The following is an 18810-nucleotide window of genomic DNA, read 5'->3' on the forward strand; positions in this document are numbered from 1 at the left end:
ACAGTTTAAGAATAAGGGGTAGGCCATTTAGAACGGAGATGAGGAAAAACTTTTTCAGTCAGAGAGTTGTGAATCTGTGGAATTCTCTGCCTCAGAAGGCAGTGGAGGCCAATTCTCTGAATGCATTCAAGAGGGAGCTAGATAGAGCTCTTAAGGATAGTGGAGTCAGGGGGTATGGGGAGAAGGCAGGAACGGGATACTGATTGAGAATGATCAGCCATGATCACATTGAATGGTGGTGCTGGCTCGAAGGGCCGAATGGCCTCCTCCTGCACCTATTGTCTATAGACATTCCTTGTCTTCAGAAATGCTGCCTGACCTGCTGAGTTACTCCAGCATTTTGTGAATAAATACCTTTGCTGGCGTTGTAGTTTGTTTATATGGGATTGCAATGACGGGACTACAAGGTCCAGGATGCACCGCGGTGTAGTTCGGGCGACGCCGCGGTGTTCTCTGGGATTGTAGTCCTTCTCGCCGTTGACGCAAACGGAAACGGAAGCCGTTGGGACTACAGCCCCCAGAGGGCAACGCGGGAGCGGGCGAGAAGATGTCGGCGCCCACTGAGGAAGGCCGAGAGGCCCCGGCCGGTTCCGAGCCCGAACCCGAGCCCCAGGCCTCGGGGCCCGGCCTGCAGCGGCCCAGCACCCGCTCCAACCCCGAGGGTGCGGAGGACAGGCAGGATCCGCCCGGACAGGGGGCGCAACAGGCCGGCGCCGGCGGCAGGGAGGGTGACGGTGAGGCCGGCACCGAGAGCCCCGGGGTGGGGGGCAGGACCAGGGGCAGCCGCAGGCGGCAGCTGCAGCAACAACAACAACAACAACAGCAACAGCAGCAGCAGCAAGAACAGGAGGCCCCAGCCCCAGCACACAGCCTGCCCCCCTTCCAGACCCAACCCCAACCCCAGCCCCCATTCCCAGCCCAGATCCAACCCCAGCCCCCATTCCAGACCCAACCCCAGCCCCCATTCCAGACCCAACCCCAGCCCCCATTCCCAGCCCAACCCCAAACTCAACCCCCATTCCCAGCCCAGATCCAACCCCAGCCCCCATTCCCAGCCCAACCCCAAACTCAACCCCCATTCCCAGCCCAGATCCAACCCCAGCCTCCATTCCCAGCCCAACCCCAAACTCAACCCCCATTCCCAGCCCAACCCCAGCCCCCATTCCCAGCCCAACCTCAAACTCAACCCCCATTCCCAGCCCAACCCCAAACTCAACCCCCATTCCCAGCCCAGATCCAACCCCAGCCCCCATTCCCAGCCCAGACCCTAAACCAGTCCTCCAATCCATCCCAGACCTCAAACCCACCCCAGAGTCACCCTCCCTCTCCATCTCCTCTGGCCCAAACCCTGCCCCAGTCCCAATTCCAGTCCAAGCCGCAGTCCCTGCCCCAGTCTCAAAGCCAACCCCAACTTCAACCCCAGTCCCAGCCCCCTGGGCAGTCTTCAGCCATGCCCCAGTCTCAAAGCCAGCCCCAATTCCAATCTCAGCTGCAGTTCCAAAACCAACCCCAGCCTGAAATTCAGATCAGGACCCCGAAGGTTAACTGCCCGGAGAAAGTGGTAAGTTTTGCTCTAAAGCAGTGATCATTTCCACATGCTGTCTTTAAAAAGTAAATAACGTTTAAGAAGCATTTAGGCAGATATAGGATAGGTTTGGAAGGGTATGGGCCAAAAGTGGAAACTAGTGTGTGTAGACTCACAAAGCTGGAGTAACTCAGCGGGTCAGAAACCGAAGATCTCGGAGAAAACCCTGGCTGTCATGGGGAGAACATACAAACTGTACAGACAGCACCCATTGTCAGGATCAAACCCGGGTCTCTGGCATTTTCAGGTAGTATCTCTACCGCTGCGCCACCGTGCTGCCCTTGAGAAATGGAATGTGGGTGTCCTGTGTAAGAGAATTCATCAATTTTAAAATGACCTTTCCTTCTTTATATTGGGAGATTAACATCACAAAGCATTCATTACATACAGTGTAAGAAAATAACTGCAGATGCTGGTACAAATCAAAGGTATTTATTCACAAAATGCTGGAGTAACTCAGCAGGTCAGGCAGCATCTTAGGAGAGAAGGAATGGGCGACGTTTCGGGTCGAGACCCTTCTTCAGACATGTCTTTATAATAGTTATTATGGGAAATGAATTAGGGAAAAGTTGTGTAACGGGGGTAATTGGCACAGCATGCTTGCGGGTGTAATGCTGTGTGCCTAATCATTGCGTGACACAGAAGGTAGTTGAGGCCAGTTCATTGGCTATATTTAAGAGGGAGTTAGATGTGGCCCTTTTTGCTAAAGGGATCAGGGGGTATGGAGAGAAGGCAGGTACAGGCTACTGAGCTGGATGATCAGCCATGATCATATTGAATGGCGGTGCAGGCTCGAAGGGCCGAATGGCCTACTCCTGCACCTATTTTCTATGTTTCTATGTGACCCAAATTTATTCCATCCTGCCTCCTGACCTAATTATGCAGCTAGAATAATCCACTCGATACAACGACTTCCCAACAATCCCAATGGATATTGACTTTGGGAACAAGCTGGTTGTCTTACAATGGCAATGTAGCCTATTTCATGGGAAGGATTTACAGCCCAGTCCTTTGATTTGGGTCTGTGTATCTTTAGAGGAGCAGCACGGTGGCACTGCGGTAGAGATACTGCCTATCAGCGCCTACAGCACCAGAGACCCGGGTTCCATCCTGACTACGGGTGTTTGTCTGTACGGTGTTTGTACGTTCTCCCCGTGACCTGTGTGGGTTTTCTCAGAGAACTTTGGTTTACCCACACATTCCAAAGACGTGCAGGTTTATAGGTTAAATGACTTGGTATAAAATGTTTAAAAAAAATTGTCCATAGTGTATGATAGTGCGGGGATCGCTGGTCCGTGCGGACTCTGTGGGCCGAAGGGCCTGTTTTTGCGCTGTATCTCTAAACCTAAAACTAGAGAAGAAGATGTTGAATGGAACCGCAGTTTGGAAGGATGGCTGAGAACTTGGTTAGAAAAATAGCAGAAAGGATTGGGGCGGTGTGGTGGCGCAGTGGTAGAGTTGCTGCCTTACAGCGCCATAGACCCGGGTTTGATCCTGGCTAGGGGTGCTTGTACGGAGTTTGTACGTTCTCCCCGTGACCTGCGTGGGTTTTCTCCGCGTGCTTCGGTTTCCTCCCACACTCGAAAGACGTACAGGTTTGTAGGTTAATTGGCTTAGGTAAAGATTGTAAATTGTCCCTGGAGTGACATTAGTTTATTGTCATGTGTACCGAGGTACAGTGAGAAGCATTTTGTTGTGTGCTAATCAATCAGCGATAGCATACAGGGATCGCTGGTCAGCGCGGACTCTGTGGGCTGAAGAGCCTGTTTCCGTGCTGTATCTCTAAACTAAACTAATTAGGGTGGGCCGGGTTAGTTGGTATAAGGGTCTCTGGCCATCGCTGATGGGCCATTGGACAGGTGCTGCACAGAAAGATGAGGCCGGGCTGGGGAGGGTGCTGCAGATATAGAACAGACAAGGTGAGGGCATGGAAGGATTCGTAAATTGGGATTTTAAATTCAGTGTATGTGGATCTTATAGAAACATATACAATTCTTAAGGGATTGGACAGGCTAGATACAGGAAAAATGTACCCGATGTTGGGGGAGTCCAGAACCAGGGGTCACAGTTTAAGAATAAGGGGTTAGGCCATTTAGACAATAGACAATAGGTGCAGGAGGAGGCCATTCGGCCCTTCGAGCCATTCAATGTGATCATGGCTGATCATTCTCAATCAGTACCCCGTTCCTGCCTTCTCCCCATACCCCCTGACTCCGCTATCCTTAAGAGCTCTATCTAGCTCTCTCTTGAATGCATTCAGAGAATTGGCCTCCACTGCCTTCTGAGGCAGAAAATTCCACAGATTTACAACTCTGACTGAAAAAGTTTTTCCTCATCTCCGTTCTAAATGGCCTACCCCTTATTCTTAAACTGTGGCCCCTTGTTCTGGACTCCCCCAACATTGGGAACATGTTTCCTGCCTCTAACGTATCCAACCCCTTAATAATCTTGTATGTTTCGTTAAGATCTCCTCTCATCCTTCTAAATTCCAGTGTATACAAGCCAAGTATTTAGGACTGAGATGAGGAAAAACTTCTTCACCCAGAGAGTTGTGAATCTGTGGAATTCTCTGCTACAGAAGGCAGTGGAGGCCAATTCACTGGATGTTTTCAAGAGAGAGTTAGATTTAGCTCTTAGGGCTAACGGAATCAAGGGATTTGGGGAGAAAGCAGGTACTGATTGTGGATGATCAGCCATGATCATATTTATAATCATACTTTATTAGAGTGCAGCTATGAGTCCAGCTTCAAATGTTGTCTCTTTCTCTTCACAGATCATCTGCTTGGATCTTTCAGAGGAGATGTCACTGCAGAAACTTGAGTCGATGAATGGGTTAGGATGCCTTTATAGAAGTTGTTTCATATTTTTTTCAATTTGAGCAGAGAAAGCTCTCAAGTATTATAATTGTAGATTTTAGCCTTTTAAGTTTGGCTAGTGTCAGAAGTGAATGCAGTTAGCAATATTACACTGGGATTTCTTATCACTGGGCACAGGGCATAGTACTGTGCCTGTATAACCTGGGGTAACAGTCATACTTTTGTCAAAGGGAATATAAAATATTAAAGTGGTTTTCTTGGAGAAATCTAGCCACAGAGAGTGGAACATGTGGCTCCCCTGTAGGTTTCTGTGGGGAGCTAGATAGAGCTCTTAAGGATAGCGGAGTCAGGGGGTATGGGGAGAAGGCAGGAACGGGTTACTGATTGAGAATGATCAGCCATGATCACATTGAATGGTGGAGCTGGCTCGAAGGGCCGAATGGCCTCCTCCTGCACCTATTGTCTATTGAACTGGATGTTTGCTGGGCTGAAGGTTCATTTATCGTTGAGGATATAATTACATTGGCAGCGACCTAATTACTGGGGCTGTTTGATTTTGGTTAGGAATTGTTGAGTTTGAATAACTTTCCATTATTTTTTTTACACAGTTGCAAAACCAACGCATTAAACATCGCTCAGAAAATGATAGAAATGTTTGTCAGGACGAAGCACAAGATCGATAAGCGTCACGAATTTGCTCTGGTGGTGGTGAACGACGAAGTCACTTGGGTAAGATCAACGTGCCATCTAAAGCAGAGACGCTTGTAGAGGAAGTAAGATTGGTTGGTGCCAAGTAAACCTCCTGAACCAACTGCCCTGTGAGCTTGACATTGCATCTATACTAGTTCGTAAGTGACAGGAACAGAATCAGGCCATTCGGCCCATCATGTCTGCTCCGCCATTCAATCGTGGCTGATCTATCTTTCCCCACAACCCCATTCTCCTGCCTTCCCCCCTTTACCTCTGACACTTGTACTAATCAAGTGTGCACGTTTCCATTATTAACTCTGACCCTTTTAAATTATAGCCTGTTTTTATAAGGGAATACATAATTAAATCATAAACTTCATTTGAAAAGACATCTCTGCAAACTATCACAACAACATAGAATTGTGTTCTAGAATCTATCAATCTCTGCCTTAAAATATCCATTCACGGCCTCCACAGCCGTCTGTGGCAATGAATTCCACAGATTCACCACCCACAGGCTAAAAAAAGTCGTCCTCATCTCCTTTCGAAAGGTGTGTCCTTTTATTCTGAGGCCGTGCCCTCTGGTCCTAGACTCTCCCACTAGTGGAAACATCCTCTCCACATCCACTCTATACAGGCCTTTCACTATTTGGTAAGTTTTTTTAGATTTAGAGATACAGCGCAGAAACAGGCCCTTCGGCCCACCGGGTCCGCGCCGCCCTGCGATCCCCGCACACTATCCTGCACCCTAGGGACAATTTTTACATTTTGCCAAGCCAATTAACCTACATACCTGTACGTCTTTGGAGTGTGGGAGGAAACCGAAGACCTCGGAGAAAACCCACGCAGGTCACGGGGAGAACGTGCAAACTCCGTACAGACAGCGCCTGTAGTCAGGATCGAACCTGAGTCTCCTGCGCTGCATTCGCTGTAAGGCGGCAACTCTACCGCTGCGCCACCATTTCGATGAGGACCGCCCCCCCCCCCCCCCCCCCCCCCATCCTTCTAAACTCCAGCGAGTACAGGCCCAGTGCCGTCAAACGCTCATCATAGGTTAAACCATTCTGTTCATATCTGGATCAACAACCAAGGTATTTATTCACAAAATGCTGGAGTAACTCAGCAGGTCAGGCAGCATCTCGGGAGAGAAGGAATGGGTGACGTTTCCCGATGCTGCCTGACCTGCTGAGTTACTCCAGCATTTTGTGAATAAATACCTTTGATTTGTACCAGCATCTGCAGTTATTTTCTTATACTATATGGATCAACAACCAAATCATTGGAGTGATTGTGGTTGGCGTGTGTCTCCCCCCTGTGTGTTTGTGTGTGGGTGCCAGCTCTGCCATTCCACTTTGCTATGTCCACAGTCACTGTGGGGTGGTTTGTGATGCTGGCACCTGACAGCATTAGAATAAGGCGAATACACTGCACATGTTTACAATCAAGCCGTCCACATTGTACAGGTACAGGATAAAGCAAATAATGTTTAGTGCAAGGTAAAGTCGGATTGAAGGTGGTCTGAGTGTCCCCAATGAGGAAACGTCACCATTCCATTCATATCCAGAACAACAACCAATTCAATAGACAATAGGTGCAGGAGGAGGCCATTCGGCCCTTCGAGCCAGCACCACCATTCAATGTGATCATGGCTGATCATTCTCAATCAGTACCCCGTTCCTGCCTTCTCCCCATACCCCCTGACTCCGCTATCCTTAAGAGCTCTATCTAGCTCTCTCTTGAATGCATTCAGAGAATTGGCCTCCACTGCCTTCTGAGGCAGAGAATTCCACAGATTTTACAACTCTCTGACTGAAAAAGTTTTTCCTCATCTCCGTTCTAAATGGCCGACCCCTTATTCTTAAACATTGAGAATTCATTGAGAGATTATGGTTGGTGTCCCCCCCCCCCCCCCCCCGTATGTCTGTGTGTGGGTATTAGCTCTCCCATTCTACTTAACCATGTGAACAGTCACGGTGAGACGGTAGGGGGTGGCACCTGTCAGAGTTAGAATGTTATTCTATATAATAACCAGGCAGATTTTTAAGATTTAGATTTAGAGATACAGCACGGAAACAGGCCCTTCGGCCCACCGGGTCCGCGCTGCCCAGCGATCCCCGCACATTAACACTATCCTACACACCCTAGGGACAATTTTTACATTTGCCCAGCCAATTAACCTACATACCTGCATGTCTTTGGAGTGCGGGAGGAAACCGAAGATCTCGGAGAAAACCCACGCAGGTCACGGGGAGAACGTACAAACTCCATACAGACGGCGCTCGAAGTCAGGATCGAACCTGAGTCTCCGGCGCTGCATTCGCTGTAAGGCAGCAACTCTACCGCTGCGCCACCGTGCCGACCGTGCCAAGATGTTAGCTTGGAAGATACAGTTATCCAGTTTTATGTGTTGGCCTGAATCATTAGCTGATTTGCACAATACATTTCTATCTCCCTTCTTTCCCCAGCTGTCTGGATTCACGTCTGATCCCAGGGAGGTCTGCAGCTGTCTGTATGATCTGGATACAAATGTCTGTGAGTCTTTTGGTATCCTTTTCCAGTGGAGGTCGGTAAATCCTGAACTAGATACCGTGCTGCATGCAGATGATACGGTTTCACTGTTATCCTGTCAGACTGTAGTGCGTGTTGTTTGTGCCTAATGGAGACATGATGGGGCTGTCCACAAAGTAGGGGAGCACAGGGTTATCAAAGACACTTTCATTTGGCTAAAGCAGAGGAGGCTGCAGCATGAATAACTCAGTGCAGAGAGGTCTACGTGCAGCATTAGGAGCTCAGTAATTTGTAATGCAAGTGGACGTTTCATACTGTATTCCATTTGTACTGTGAAAGCACTCCGATAATACCATGAGACTCCCGCCTTCTAAATGTAGCCATTATCAGAAGGGAATGTAGTGTAGTGTAGTTTATTATTGTCATGTGTACCAAACAGGGGAGCAGTGCTGCCGGAACTCACCGGAACGCTGCCCCAGCACCTCTGTAAACCCACCCCCCACCCCCCCCCCCCCAAATAAACAGCGGGGAATTTAACAGCAGCCACTCCAGCATCAGTGACCGCTCCGGCACATAAAACATTACCACTGCAACACTGGTACCAAGATACAGTGAAAATCTTTTTTGTAGCGTGCTATCCAGTCAGCGGAAAGACTGTATGTGATTACAATCGAGCTGTCCACTGTACCCCGTTCCTGCCTTCTCCCCATAACCCCCTGACTCCGCTATCCTTAAGAGCTCTATCTAGCTCTCTCTTGAATGCATTCAGAGAACTGGGCTCCACTGCCTTCTGAGGCAGAGAATTCCACAGATTCACAACTCTCTGACTGAAAAAGTTTTTCCTCGTCTCAGTTCTAAATGGCCTACCCCTTATTCTTAAACTGTGGCCCCTGGTTCTGGACTCCCCCAACATTGGGAACATGTTTCCTGCCACTAACGTGTCCAACCCCTTAATAATCTTATACGTTTCGATAAGATCTCCTCTCATCCTTCTAAATTCCAGTGTATACAAGCCTAGTCGCTCCAGTCTTTCAACATATGACAGTCCCGCCATTCCGGGAATTAACCTAGTAAACCTACGCTGCACGCCCTCAATAACAAGAATATCCTTCCTCAAATTTGGAGACCAAAACTGCACACAGTACTCCAGGTGCGGTCTCACTAGGGCCTTGTACAACTGCAGAAGGACCTCTTTGCTCCTATACTCAACTCCTCTTGTTATGAAGGCCAACATTCCATTGGCTTTCTTCACTGCCTGCTGTACCTGCATGCTTCCTTTCAGTGACTGATGCACTAGGACACCCAGATGGTTCAGTTTTGCCTGATAACAGCTGGGAAGAAATTGTCCCTGAATCTGGAGGTTTGTGTGGGATTTTATATCAGTGGGCTCTGGACAGGTCTTGTCACAAACACTAATACAGTACCATTGTGAAAGGTTTGTCCCTGTATAATATTTTTAATCGCCGGTGAAGGAGGTCTATCCCTGTATAACACTGAAAAATGCAGGAGACTGCAATCATCTCAGATGAAGGAAACTTGAGAGGAAACCAGATAGCGATCTTTAAAAGAATTGAATAATATGGTAGTTGGGAAACAATTTCCTCTGTGGAAGTGAAAATCAAGAATAGAAGACAGGAATACTGTACATTTTGGAGGCATTCTTCAGACCACTCATGGTTTTAATGCAGAAGCCAAAGAGACTGGTTACAAATACATTGATGCCATAAAGGGAAGACCTGATGATGAGGGAGACAGATGGTGGGTTTTAGTGTTGAGGGAGATGTCTGGAGCATAATTCCATTTGACTGTGTGGTCTCTCTGGTCGGTGATACTACTAAATTCTTTATTATTTTCCTTAAAGTCTAATTCCAGATCTGGATGGACTCCTTAACCTTGTGTAAGTAGCTTTCCTTCCAGCTGACTGTTAAATGGATGATAGGAGCAATAAATACAACATAGAAAGATCTCAATGAGTGAATCTGGATCCGGCAAGGGAGGGGGGGCGGGCGCCGAGAGAACAAAGAGGGACCCAGCGTGGGGGAGAGGGGGGCAGCAAGAATAAAGAGGGGCCCAGCGTGGGGGGGTGCCAAGAACAAAGAGAGACCATTGGGGACTATAATGAATACCTTGTGGCTTTGTCAGCGTCCTATACGTAGCGACCCTTTGCATACCTTGAGTTAGGTGTGAAAAACAAAGAACATCACTGTGACATGGATGTCGCATGTGATAAAGTATCCATCAATCAGATAAGATAGTGGCATTTAAAAGGCAGAGGGATCTGGATCACATGCAGGCAGATGAGATTACTTTCCCTTGGCATCATGTTCGGAATAGACATTGTTGGCTGAAGGGCCTGTTCCCATGCTGTGCTTTTGTCTGTTCTATCTTCAGTGTTGTCCTCAAGACCAGGAGAGGAGGCTGCTGCCCGACGAATCACAGTTGAATGTGAACAGAGGGGATATAAAATAATTACCAGGCAGCAGCGTAAGCTGGTCCAGTCCACCTGAGTGCAGTGCAGCACATCAGTGAAGGTTTAGTTTAGAGATACAGCGTGAAAGCAGGCTCACCGGCCCACCCGGTTCACGCCGACCACTGATCACCTGTTCTATCCAAGCCACTCGGGGCGATTTACAGCGGCCAATTAACCTACAAACCTGCATGTCTTTGGGATGTGGGAGGAAACCAGAGCACCCGGAGAAAACTCATGCGATCACAGGGAGTGCGTGCAAACTCCACACGGACATTACCCCAGGTCAGGGTTGGACCCGGTTCTCTGGTGTGAGGCAGCAGCTCTACCCTCTGTGCTATCGGACTGCCAGGTCTTGTATACAGTGGGGCTGTTTGTAAAGATTGCTGGCTTTTCATTTAATTACACATCCTACACCAATTCCAGTCTGTAGGGAAAGTTGGGAAAATTCCTTCTAATAAGGTCATGTGATAGGAGCAGAATTAGGCCATTCAGCCCATCGATACTCCACCATTCATTCATGGCTGATCTATTTTTCCTTAGTCTCATTCTGCTTCTCACCATAACCCCTGACACACCCGTACTAATCAAGAATCTATCTCTAACTTAAAACTATCCATTGACTTGGCCACCACAGCCTTCTGTGGCAAAGAATTCCACAGATTCACCACCCCTCTAACTAAAGAAATTTATTCCCATCACCTTCCTAAAGGAACGTCCTTTAATTCTGAGGCTGTGACCCCCTGGTCCTAGACTCTCCCACTAGTGGAAACATCCTCTCCACATCCACTACCCAGGCCTTTCACTATCCGGTAATTTTCAATGAAGTCCTCCCCTCATCCTTCTAAACTCCAGCGAGTACAGGCCCAGTGCTGTCAAACACTCATCATGTGCTAACCCACTTATTCCTGGGATCGTTCCTGTAAACCTCCTCTGGACCCTCTCCAGAGCCAGCACATCCTCAGATAGGGGGCCAAAAATTGTTCACAGTGCTCCAAATGCAGCCTGACCTGTGCCTTCTAGAGCCTCAGCATTAACCCTGTGGAGACCCTGTGCTGTTTATTTATGTGTTTCCATTGCCTTGCTGAGCTTATTGCTCTGATCAATTCATTTCAGCATTTGATTCCACAGACAACAAAAGATTGAGTTGCCAGTGACGGAAAATGTGCAGACCATCCCGCCACCATACATTGTGCGAATGATCCTCGTCTACGTTCGAACTCCCTGCCACCCCCAGCCAGTCTCAGTGGAGCATTTCAGCGTAAGTTGGCCAGATATATTTTGCTTCCTGTTATAATCTGTGATTCTTCCCCAGTCCCAGTTATACTGCTGGGGATAAGGGGACCACTTGCCACCTGTAATCCACTCACAAGCCCTTGCCATTTGGGGACCACTTGCCACCTGTAATCCACTCACAAGCCCTTGCCATTTGGGGACCACTTGCCACCTGTAATCCACTCACAAGCCCTTGGGAGATGAAATAAAGACACAAGTGCTGGTGTAATATAACGGTTCAGGCAACATCTCAGAAGTACGTGGATAGGTAACATTTTGGATCAGGACCCGAAAGGTCACCCATTCCTTCTCTCCAGAGATGCAGCCTGGCCCGCTGAGTTACTCCAGCATTTTGTGTCAATTTCCCGACCCGAAATGCTACCTATCCATGTTCTGCACAGATGCTGCCTGACCTACCGAGTTACTTTGTGTTTTATATTAAACCAGCATCTGCAGTTCCTTGTATCACCTAGTGAGATGAATGATTTGTGTAGGAAAGAACTGCAGATGCTGGTTTAAATCGAAGGTGGACACAATGCTGGAGTAACGTCTCAGCGGGACAGGCAGCATCTCTGGAGAGGAGGACTGGGTGGCGTTTCGGGTCGAGACCCTTCTTCAGAATGATTTGTGCTCGTGTGATCTTGCTGTATACAGATTGGCTATCACAGGTTCACAACTATCTGAGCATCCTGTACTGCATGGTTTGGGCTGCTCGCTCGGTCACTTCATATATTTACAGTTATGGTCAATAGATTTTTTTTAAAGTTAAGGTAATTGATAAGTGCATTGACCTGGTGAAGAATATGGAATTGAAGAAGAGTGGGAAAGGGGACGGGCAGCATCTCTGGAGGGAAGGAATGGGTGACGATTCGGGTCAAGACCCTTACTTCTCGACCTGGAACGTCACCCATTCCTTCTCTCCAGAGATGCTGCCCGTCCCGCTGAGTTCCTCCAGCAGTTTGTGTCTATCTTCGGTTTAAACCAGCATCTGCAGTTCCTTCCTGCACTGAAGTGGGAAAGGTATCTATACTAGTAATGAGTTCAAATTCTGCAGGATACAATCCAAGGGTTGGACAAGAGGAACAGAGTGGAAGTACCTGGGAATGCTAGATCCCATGGGATCTACACGATGAATGGCAGAGCTCAGGGGGCTGTCGTAGAGCAGAGGGATCTAGGAGTGTAGGCCCACAGTTTCTTGAAAGTGGCGTCACAGGTAGATGGGGTGCTCAAGAAGGCTTCTGGCACGTTGGCCTTCAAACGTTCCACAACTTGCCCACGTCAGTTTGTTGCTTGATATCCATTCCTTCCTTTTAATGAATTTCTCTTGGTGTAACTTGTACTGAGAGAGGATTTGACACTTTACATTAATATTCTGTGATACACTATTTTACTTCATGTCCAGTGTAATCGGTGTGTTTCTCTCGCCTCTCTCCCCCAGAAAATTCTACAATCTCCTTATTTTTTCTTCGACGTGATCTACATTTACAACAGGACTGAAGAAATGAACGAGGAGCCCAGCAGCCAGGTAGTGTTGTACTTTCTGCCATTCCCTCCCTCCTCCTCCTCCTCCTCCTCCTCCACCCCTTCAACATCTCCTTGTTTGCCTTGCTCCTTTTCATCCACCTCTTTCCCAAAGTCCTGTGCTTTAAAAGGACAACTGTCGTACAGAAAATATGGCAGCCATTTCACAAATAACATCGTTGACAGTGCATTTACCCATCATAATGAGGTGAGAGATAGGTTGCATTGAAAGACAGTAGTGAGGTATTCAACCCGATTGGTTTGTGTTGCCTATTTCGCTTCATGTTCCCATTAAATATTATACGGTATCTAGCCCGAACTACTATTCAGTTATCCGGCAACTGAACCATCCTACCACAACCAGAGAGCAGTGCTGAACTACTATCTACCTCATTGGTGACCCTCGGACTATCCTTGATCGGACTTTGCTGGCTTTACCTTGCATTGAATGTTATTCCCTTATCATGTATCTGTACACTGTAAGTGGCTCGATTGTAATCATGCATTGTCTTTCTGCTGACCGGTTAGCACGCAACAAAAGCTTTTCACTGAACCTCGCTCGGTACATGTGACAATAAACTAAACTGAAACTGAACTGAACCTCATGGAGACCCTCGGGCTATCTTTGATCGCACTTTACCGGTTTTATCTTGCACTAAACTTTATTCACGTTATTCCCTTATATACCTGTACACTGCTGATGGCTCGATTGTAATGTATCTCTAGAGAAAAGGAACAAGTGACATTTTGGGTTGAAATCCTTTTTCAAACTGAGAGTCCGGGGGGGGGGGGGACTCTTAATTCCCCGGGGACGACGACTTTTAATGATCTTTTGTCACCTTTTGTTGATTCCAGAGTGTTTTCTAATGTTCTTTCTCCACACAGGAAGCCTCTTCATTTTTCAACAACTTGGACACGAAGGGGACCAGTTACAAATATGACGTGTCGCTGGCCGGGAAGGCAGTGGAGCTGCACAACTGCATGGCCAAGCTACTCGCCCACCCCCTGCAGAGGCCCATCCAGCCCCACGCCGTTTACAGTCTGTTAGACGATGTGGATGCAGTGGAAGTGGAGGCAACTGTGTGACAGGAGGATGGTTCTGCAAGAAGTAAATGAATTCTCTCTCACTTGCACTGTCTGTCTGCCTCTCCTTCTCTCCTATATCCCTCTCCCCACCTCCCTCTCCCCACCTCCCTCTCCCCCTCTCCCTCTCCCCATCTCCCTCTCCCCATCTCCCTCTCCCCATCTCCCTCTCCCTCTCCCCATCTCCCTCTCCCCATCTCCCTCTCCCCCTCTCCCTCTCCCCATCTCCCTCTCCCCATCTCCCTCTCCCCATCTCCCTCTCCCCATCTCCCTCTCCCCATCTCCCTCTCCCCATCTCCCTCTCCCCATCTCCCTCTCCCCATCTCCCTCTCCCCATCTCCCTCTCCCCATCTCCCTCTCCCCATCTCCCTCTCCCCATCTCCCTCTCCCCATCTCCCTCTCCCCATCTCCCTCTCCCCATCTCCCTCTCCCCATCTCCCTCTCCCCATCTCCCTCTCCCCACCTCCCTCTCCCCACCTCCCTCTCCCCACCTCCCTCTCCCCACCTCCCTCTCCCCACCTCCCTCTCCCCACCTCCCTCTCCCCACCTCCCTCTCCCCACCTCCCTCTCCCCACCTCCCTCTCCCCACCTCCCTCTCCCCACCTCCCTCTCCCCACCTCCCTCTCCCCACCTCCCTCTCCCCACCTCCCTCTCCCCACCTCCCTCTCCCCACCTCCCTCTCCCCCTCTCCCTCTCCCCCTCTCCCCCTCTCCCCCTCTCCCTCTCCCCCTCTCCCTCTCCCCCTCTCCCCATCTCCCTCTCCCCATCTCCCTCTCCCCATCTCCCTCTCCCCATCTCCCTCTCCCCATCTCCCTCTCCCCATCTCCCTCTCCCCATCTCCCTCTCCCCATCTCCCTCTCCCCACCTCCCTCTCCCCATCTCCCTCTCCCCACCTCCCTCTCCCCTCCTACCTCTCTCACCTCCTCTCCTCTCTAATTGTTCTTGCAGTATTTACCTGCCATCTCTCTCTCTGCCTTTGAAGTCTCCCACTGGCTGCTTCACCCTGCAACTCCAGTCCATTCGAGCTCCGACTGTTTAATTAGGGGGGGGGGGGAGGTGTAGGATTGTTTTCAGTAATGTGTGAGGAGCATGAACTACGAGCGGTTGCTAGAACATGTCGGCCCCTGGCTCTAGTCCAGACGCATTTCCAAACTCCCACACCCAGCATCACTGAGGGTGGACTGCATTGGTCCGGATCACACGCTGGCATGGGATTACGCCCGCTGGTCCGGACCACACGCTGGCATGGGACTACCCCCGCTGGTCCGGACCACACGCTGGCATGGGATTACGCCCGCTGGTCCGGACCACACGCTGGCATGGGACTACCCCCGCTGGTCCGGACCACATGCTGGCATGGGACTACGCCCGCTGGTCTCACTCAGCGATGGCGACACCATGCCCCTGTCGAAGGTAGAAGAACAGGTTCTTCTAACATCCGCCTCGAGTCAAAGCACGATCAATTGTTTCTTGGATTTGTTTCTTGATGTCACGGTGCCTAACGGCAGTGACCCATTACTCATGGTAATTCCCAAAATGTAGAAAGAATCCCACGCTTTCAAATGCATATCGACTAATGTAAATACAACGATAATTCCCAGTCGGCAACACTGGCCAGAAGGTTCTCTCATGATAACCTGTCGTGAAGCAAAACATTTATTGCCAATTATTGTTTGCTTTAAAATGAATAAAGCTACGTCAAGAATTTTCTGTATTCTTTAATTGTAAAGAGTCCCATTTAAAAAATGTGCAGGACAGAAATCTCTTTTCCCTCCCTCTCTCTCTTCCCACCCTCTCTCCCTTCCCACCCTCTCTCCCTTCCCACCCTCTCTCCCTTCCCACCCTCTCTCCCTTCCCTCCCTCTCTCCCTTCCCACCCTCTCTCCCTCCCCTCCCTCTCTCCCTCCCCTCCCTCTCTCCCTCCCCCCTCTCTCCCTCCCCCCCTCTCTCCCTCCCCCCCTCTCTCCCTCCCCCCTCCCCTCCCTCTCTCCCTCCCCTCCCTCTCTCCCTCCCCTCCCTCTCTCCCTCCCTCTCTCTCTCCCCTCCCCCTCTCTCTCCCCTCCCCTCTCTCTCCCCTCCCCTCTCTCTCCCCTCCCCTCTCTCTCCCCTCCCCTCTCTCTCCCCTCCCCCTCTCTCTCCCCTCCCCCTCTCTCTCCCCTCCCCCTCTCTCTCCCCTCCCCCTCTCTCTCCCCTCCCCCTCTCTCTCCCCTCCCCCTCTCTCTCCCCTCCCCCTCTCTCTCCCCTCCCCCTCTCTCTCCCCTCCCCCTCTCTCTCCCCTCCCCCTCTCTCTCCCCTCCCCCTCTCTCTCCCCTCCCCCTCTCTCTCCCCTCCCCCTCTCTCTCCCCTCCCCCTCTCTCTCCCCTCCCCCTCTCTCTCCCCTCCCCCTCTCTCTCCCCTCCCCCTCTCTCTCCCCTCCCCCTCTCTCTCCCCTCCCCCTCTCTCTCCCCTCCCCCTCTCTCTCCCCTCCCTCTTTCTCTCCCACTCTCTTTTTCCTCTCCTTGGATGACCCAAGGCTGAGGTGATCTTTCTGACCTACTCTCCATATGGTAATATGGGATAGGAGCAGAATTAGGCCATTCGGCCCATCAAGTCTACAACGCCATTCAATCATGGCTGATCTATCTCCCTCCCAACCCCATTCTCCTGCCTTCTCCCCATGACACCCGTACTAATCAAGAATCTATCTCTCTCTGCCTTAAAAGTATCCATTGTCTTGGCCTCCACTGCCTTCTGTGGCAAAGAATAAATGAATGAGGAAAACCACACAATCACAGGAATAACATGGAAGAGTTCATAAGTTCTAGGAGCAGAATTAGGCCATTCGGCCCATCAAATCTACTCTGTCATTCAATCATGGCTGCACAATCTTTCCCTCTGATCTGCATTCTCCCCGTAATCTCTGATACCCGTACTAATCAATCACTGCCGTGGAAATGTCCACTGACCTGTCCTCCACAGCCGTCTGTGGCAATTAACACGACAGATTCACCACTCTCTGACTAAAGAAATCCCTCCTCATTTCCTTTCTAAAGGTACGTCCTTTAATTCTGAGGCTGTGCCCTCTGGTCCTGGGACTCTCCCGCTAGTGGAAACATCCTCTCCAGATTCACTCTTCCCAGGTCTCTCAGTCCCAGGGCCCTGCACTTTCCATGATCGTTCACGACTACATTCATTGCCACTGACAGCCTTGGCATGAGTTGGAATTATTTCCCTCAAGCTGTCTGACCTCCAAAAACCTAATTGGCCATTTTCAGTCACCTCTGGCTGGGCAATAAATTTTATTTGATAAAGCTTTTAGACTATTTGCTACGTTAAAAAACCATGTGGGGGTGCTTATTTATTTCTCGGCTGAAGGTGTACTGGGTTAGAAAATGCAGTTTGATGCAAAGGAATGGCCTTGAGAAAGAGTAGTTAAATGTACAGTTAAAGTACATTTTTGGTCAAATATATATGTAACTTTTAAGTCTGTAAGCATTTTAGACATTAGAGATACAGCGCGGAAACAGGCCCTTCGGCCCAACGAGTCCGTGCCCGACCAGCGATCCCCGCACGCTAACACTATCCTACACCCACTAGGACAATTTACAATTTTACCTGAGCCAATTAACCTACAATCCTGCACCTCTTTGGAGTGTGGGTGGGAACCGGAGCACCCGGAGAAAACCCACGCGGGTCACGGGGAGAACGTACAAACTCCGTACAGACAGCACTCGTAGTCGGGATTGAACCCGGGTCTCTGGCGCTGTGAGGCAGCAACTCTACCGATGCGCCCACCGTGCCGCACTTGTGCACTCCTATTTTATTTTTAGTAATTAAAGATATTGAATATTATGATTACATTTTATAATTTTAAAGGCGCGTAAATGTCAATGATTGATTACTCCTTTGTTTTGTCAGCTCGAATGTCTGAGGGCAAGGCCTGGCCGACAGTGGGAACAATTCTGGAAGAGGGGGTGGCCATTTATGGAGGGAAGGTACTGCAATGTGCAGTACCTCACTGATCAGGGAGAGATGGAACACTTCTGTTCACATTGATACAGGGTGATTTGTGGCTCGCACTGATGGTATGCTGTTTAACATAGAAACATAGAAAATAGGTGCAGGAGGAGGCCATTTGGCCCTTCGAGCCAGCACCGCCATTCATTGTGACTGGCTGATCATCCACAATCAGTAACCTGTGCCTGCCTTCTCCCCATGTCCCTTGATTCCACTAGCCCCCTAGAGCTCTATCTAACTCTCTTTTAAATTCATCCAGTGAATTGGCCTCCACTGCCTTCTGTGCCAGAGAATTCCACAAATTCATAACTCTCTGGGTGAAAAAGTTTCTTCTCACTCAGTTTAAAATGGCCTCCCCTTTATTCTCAGACTGTGGCCCCTGGTTCTGGACTCCCCAACACTGGGATCATTTTTCCTGCATCTAGCTTGTCCAGTCCTTTTATAATTTTATACGTCTCTATAAGATCCCCTCTCATCCTTCTAAACTCCAGTGAAAACAAGCCCAGTCTTTCCAATCTTTCCTCATGTGACAGTCCCGCCATCCCAGGGATTAACCTGGTGAACCTACGCTGCACTGCCTCAATAGCAAGGATGTCCTTCCTTAAATTAGGAGACCAAAAGTTTAAGAATAAGGGGTAGGCCATTTAGAACGGAGATGAGGAAAAAACTTTTTCAGTCAGAGAGTTGTAAATCTGTGGAATTCTCTGCCTCAGAAGGCAGAGGAGGCAATTCTCTGAATGCATTAAAGAGAGAGCTAGATAGAGCTCTTAAGGATAGGCGGAGTCAGGGGGTATGGGGAGAAGGCAGGAACGGGGTACTGATAGAGAATGATCAGCCATGATCACACTGAATGGTGGTGCTGGCTCGAAG

The 18810-nt window shown here is 49.5% G+C and overlaps 1 protein-coding gene across 3 annotated transcripts; it reads left to right on the forward strand.

Moving 5' to 3' along the window:
• The first annotated feature begins 528 nt into the window (after positions 1 to 528).
• On the forward strand, positions 529 to 18156 carry LOC144607440 (uncharacterized). Of its 3 annotated transcripts, none has more exons than XM_078424301.1 (9): positions 529 to 1561; positions 4359 to 4417; positions 5010 to 5130; positions 7557 to 7635; positions 9472 to 9496; positions 11198 to 11327; positions 12780 to 12866; positions 13748 to 13970; positions 17842 to 18156. In XM_078424301.1, exons 1-8 carry the CDS (start codon positions 548 to 550, stop codon positions 13946 to 13948), a joined length of 1716 nt encoding a protein of 571 aa, XP_078280427.1. In that variant the 5' UTR covers positions 529 to 547; the 3' UTR covers positions 13949 to 13970; positions 17842 to 18156. The 3 variants fall into 3 exon arrangements, with proteins under 3 accessions (XP_078280427.1, XP_078280425.1, XP_078280424.1); XM_078424299.1 differs by lacking the exon at positions 17842 to 18156 and adding an exon at positions 14894 to 15786; XM_078424298.1 differs by lacking the exon at positions 17842 to 18156 and having other exon boundaries at positions 13748 to 14647.
• The last annotated feature ends 654 nt before the right edge of the window (positions 18157 to 18810 follow it).

Source organism: Rhinoraja longicauda, chromosome 28 (genome assembly GCF_053455715.1).
Source record: "Rhinoraja longicauda isolate Sanriku21f chromosome 28, sRhiLon1.1, whole genome shotgun sequence".
In the NCBI taxonomy this organism is placed as follows: domain Eukaryota; kingdom Metazoa; phylum Chordata; class Chondrichthyes; order Rajiformes; family Arhynchobatidae; genus Rhinoraja; species Rhinoraja longicauda.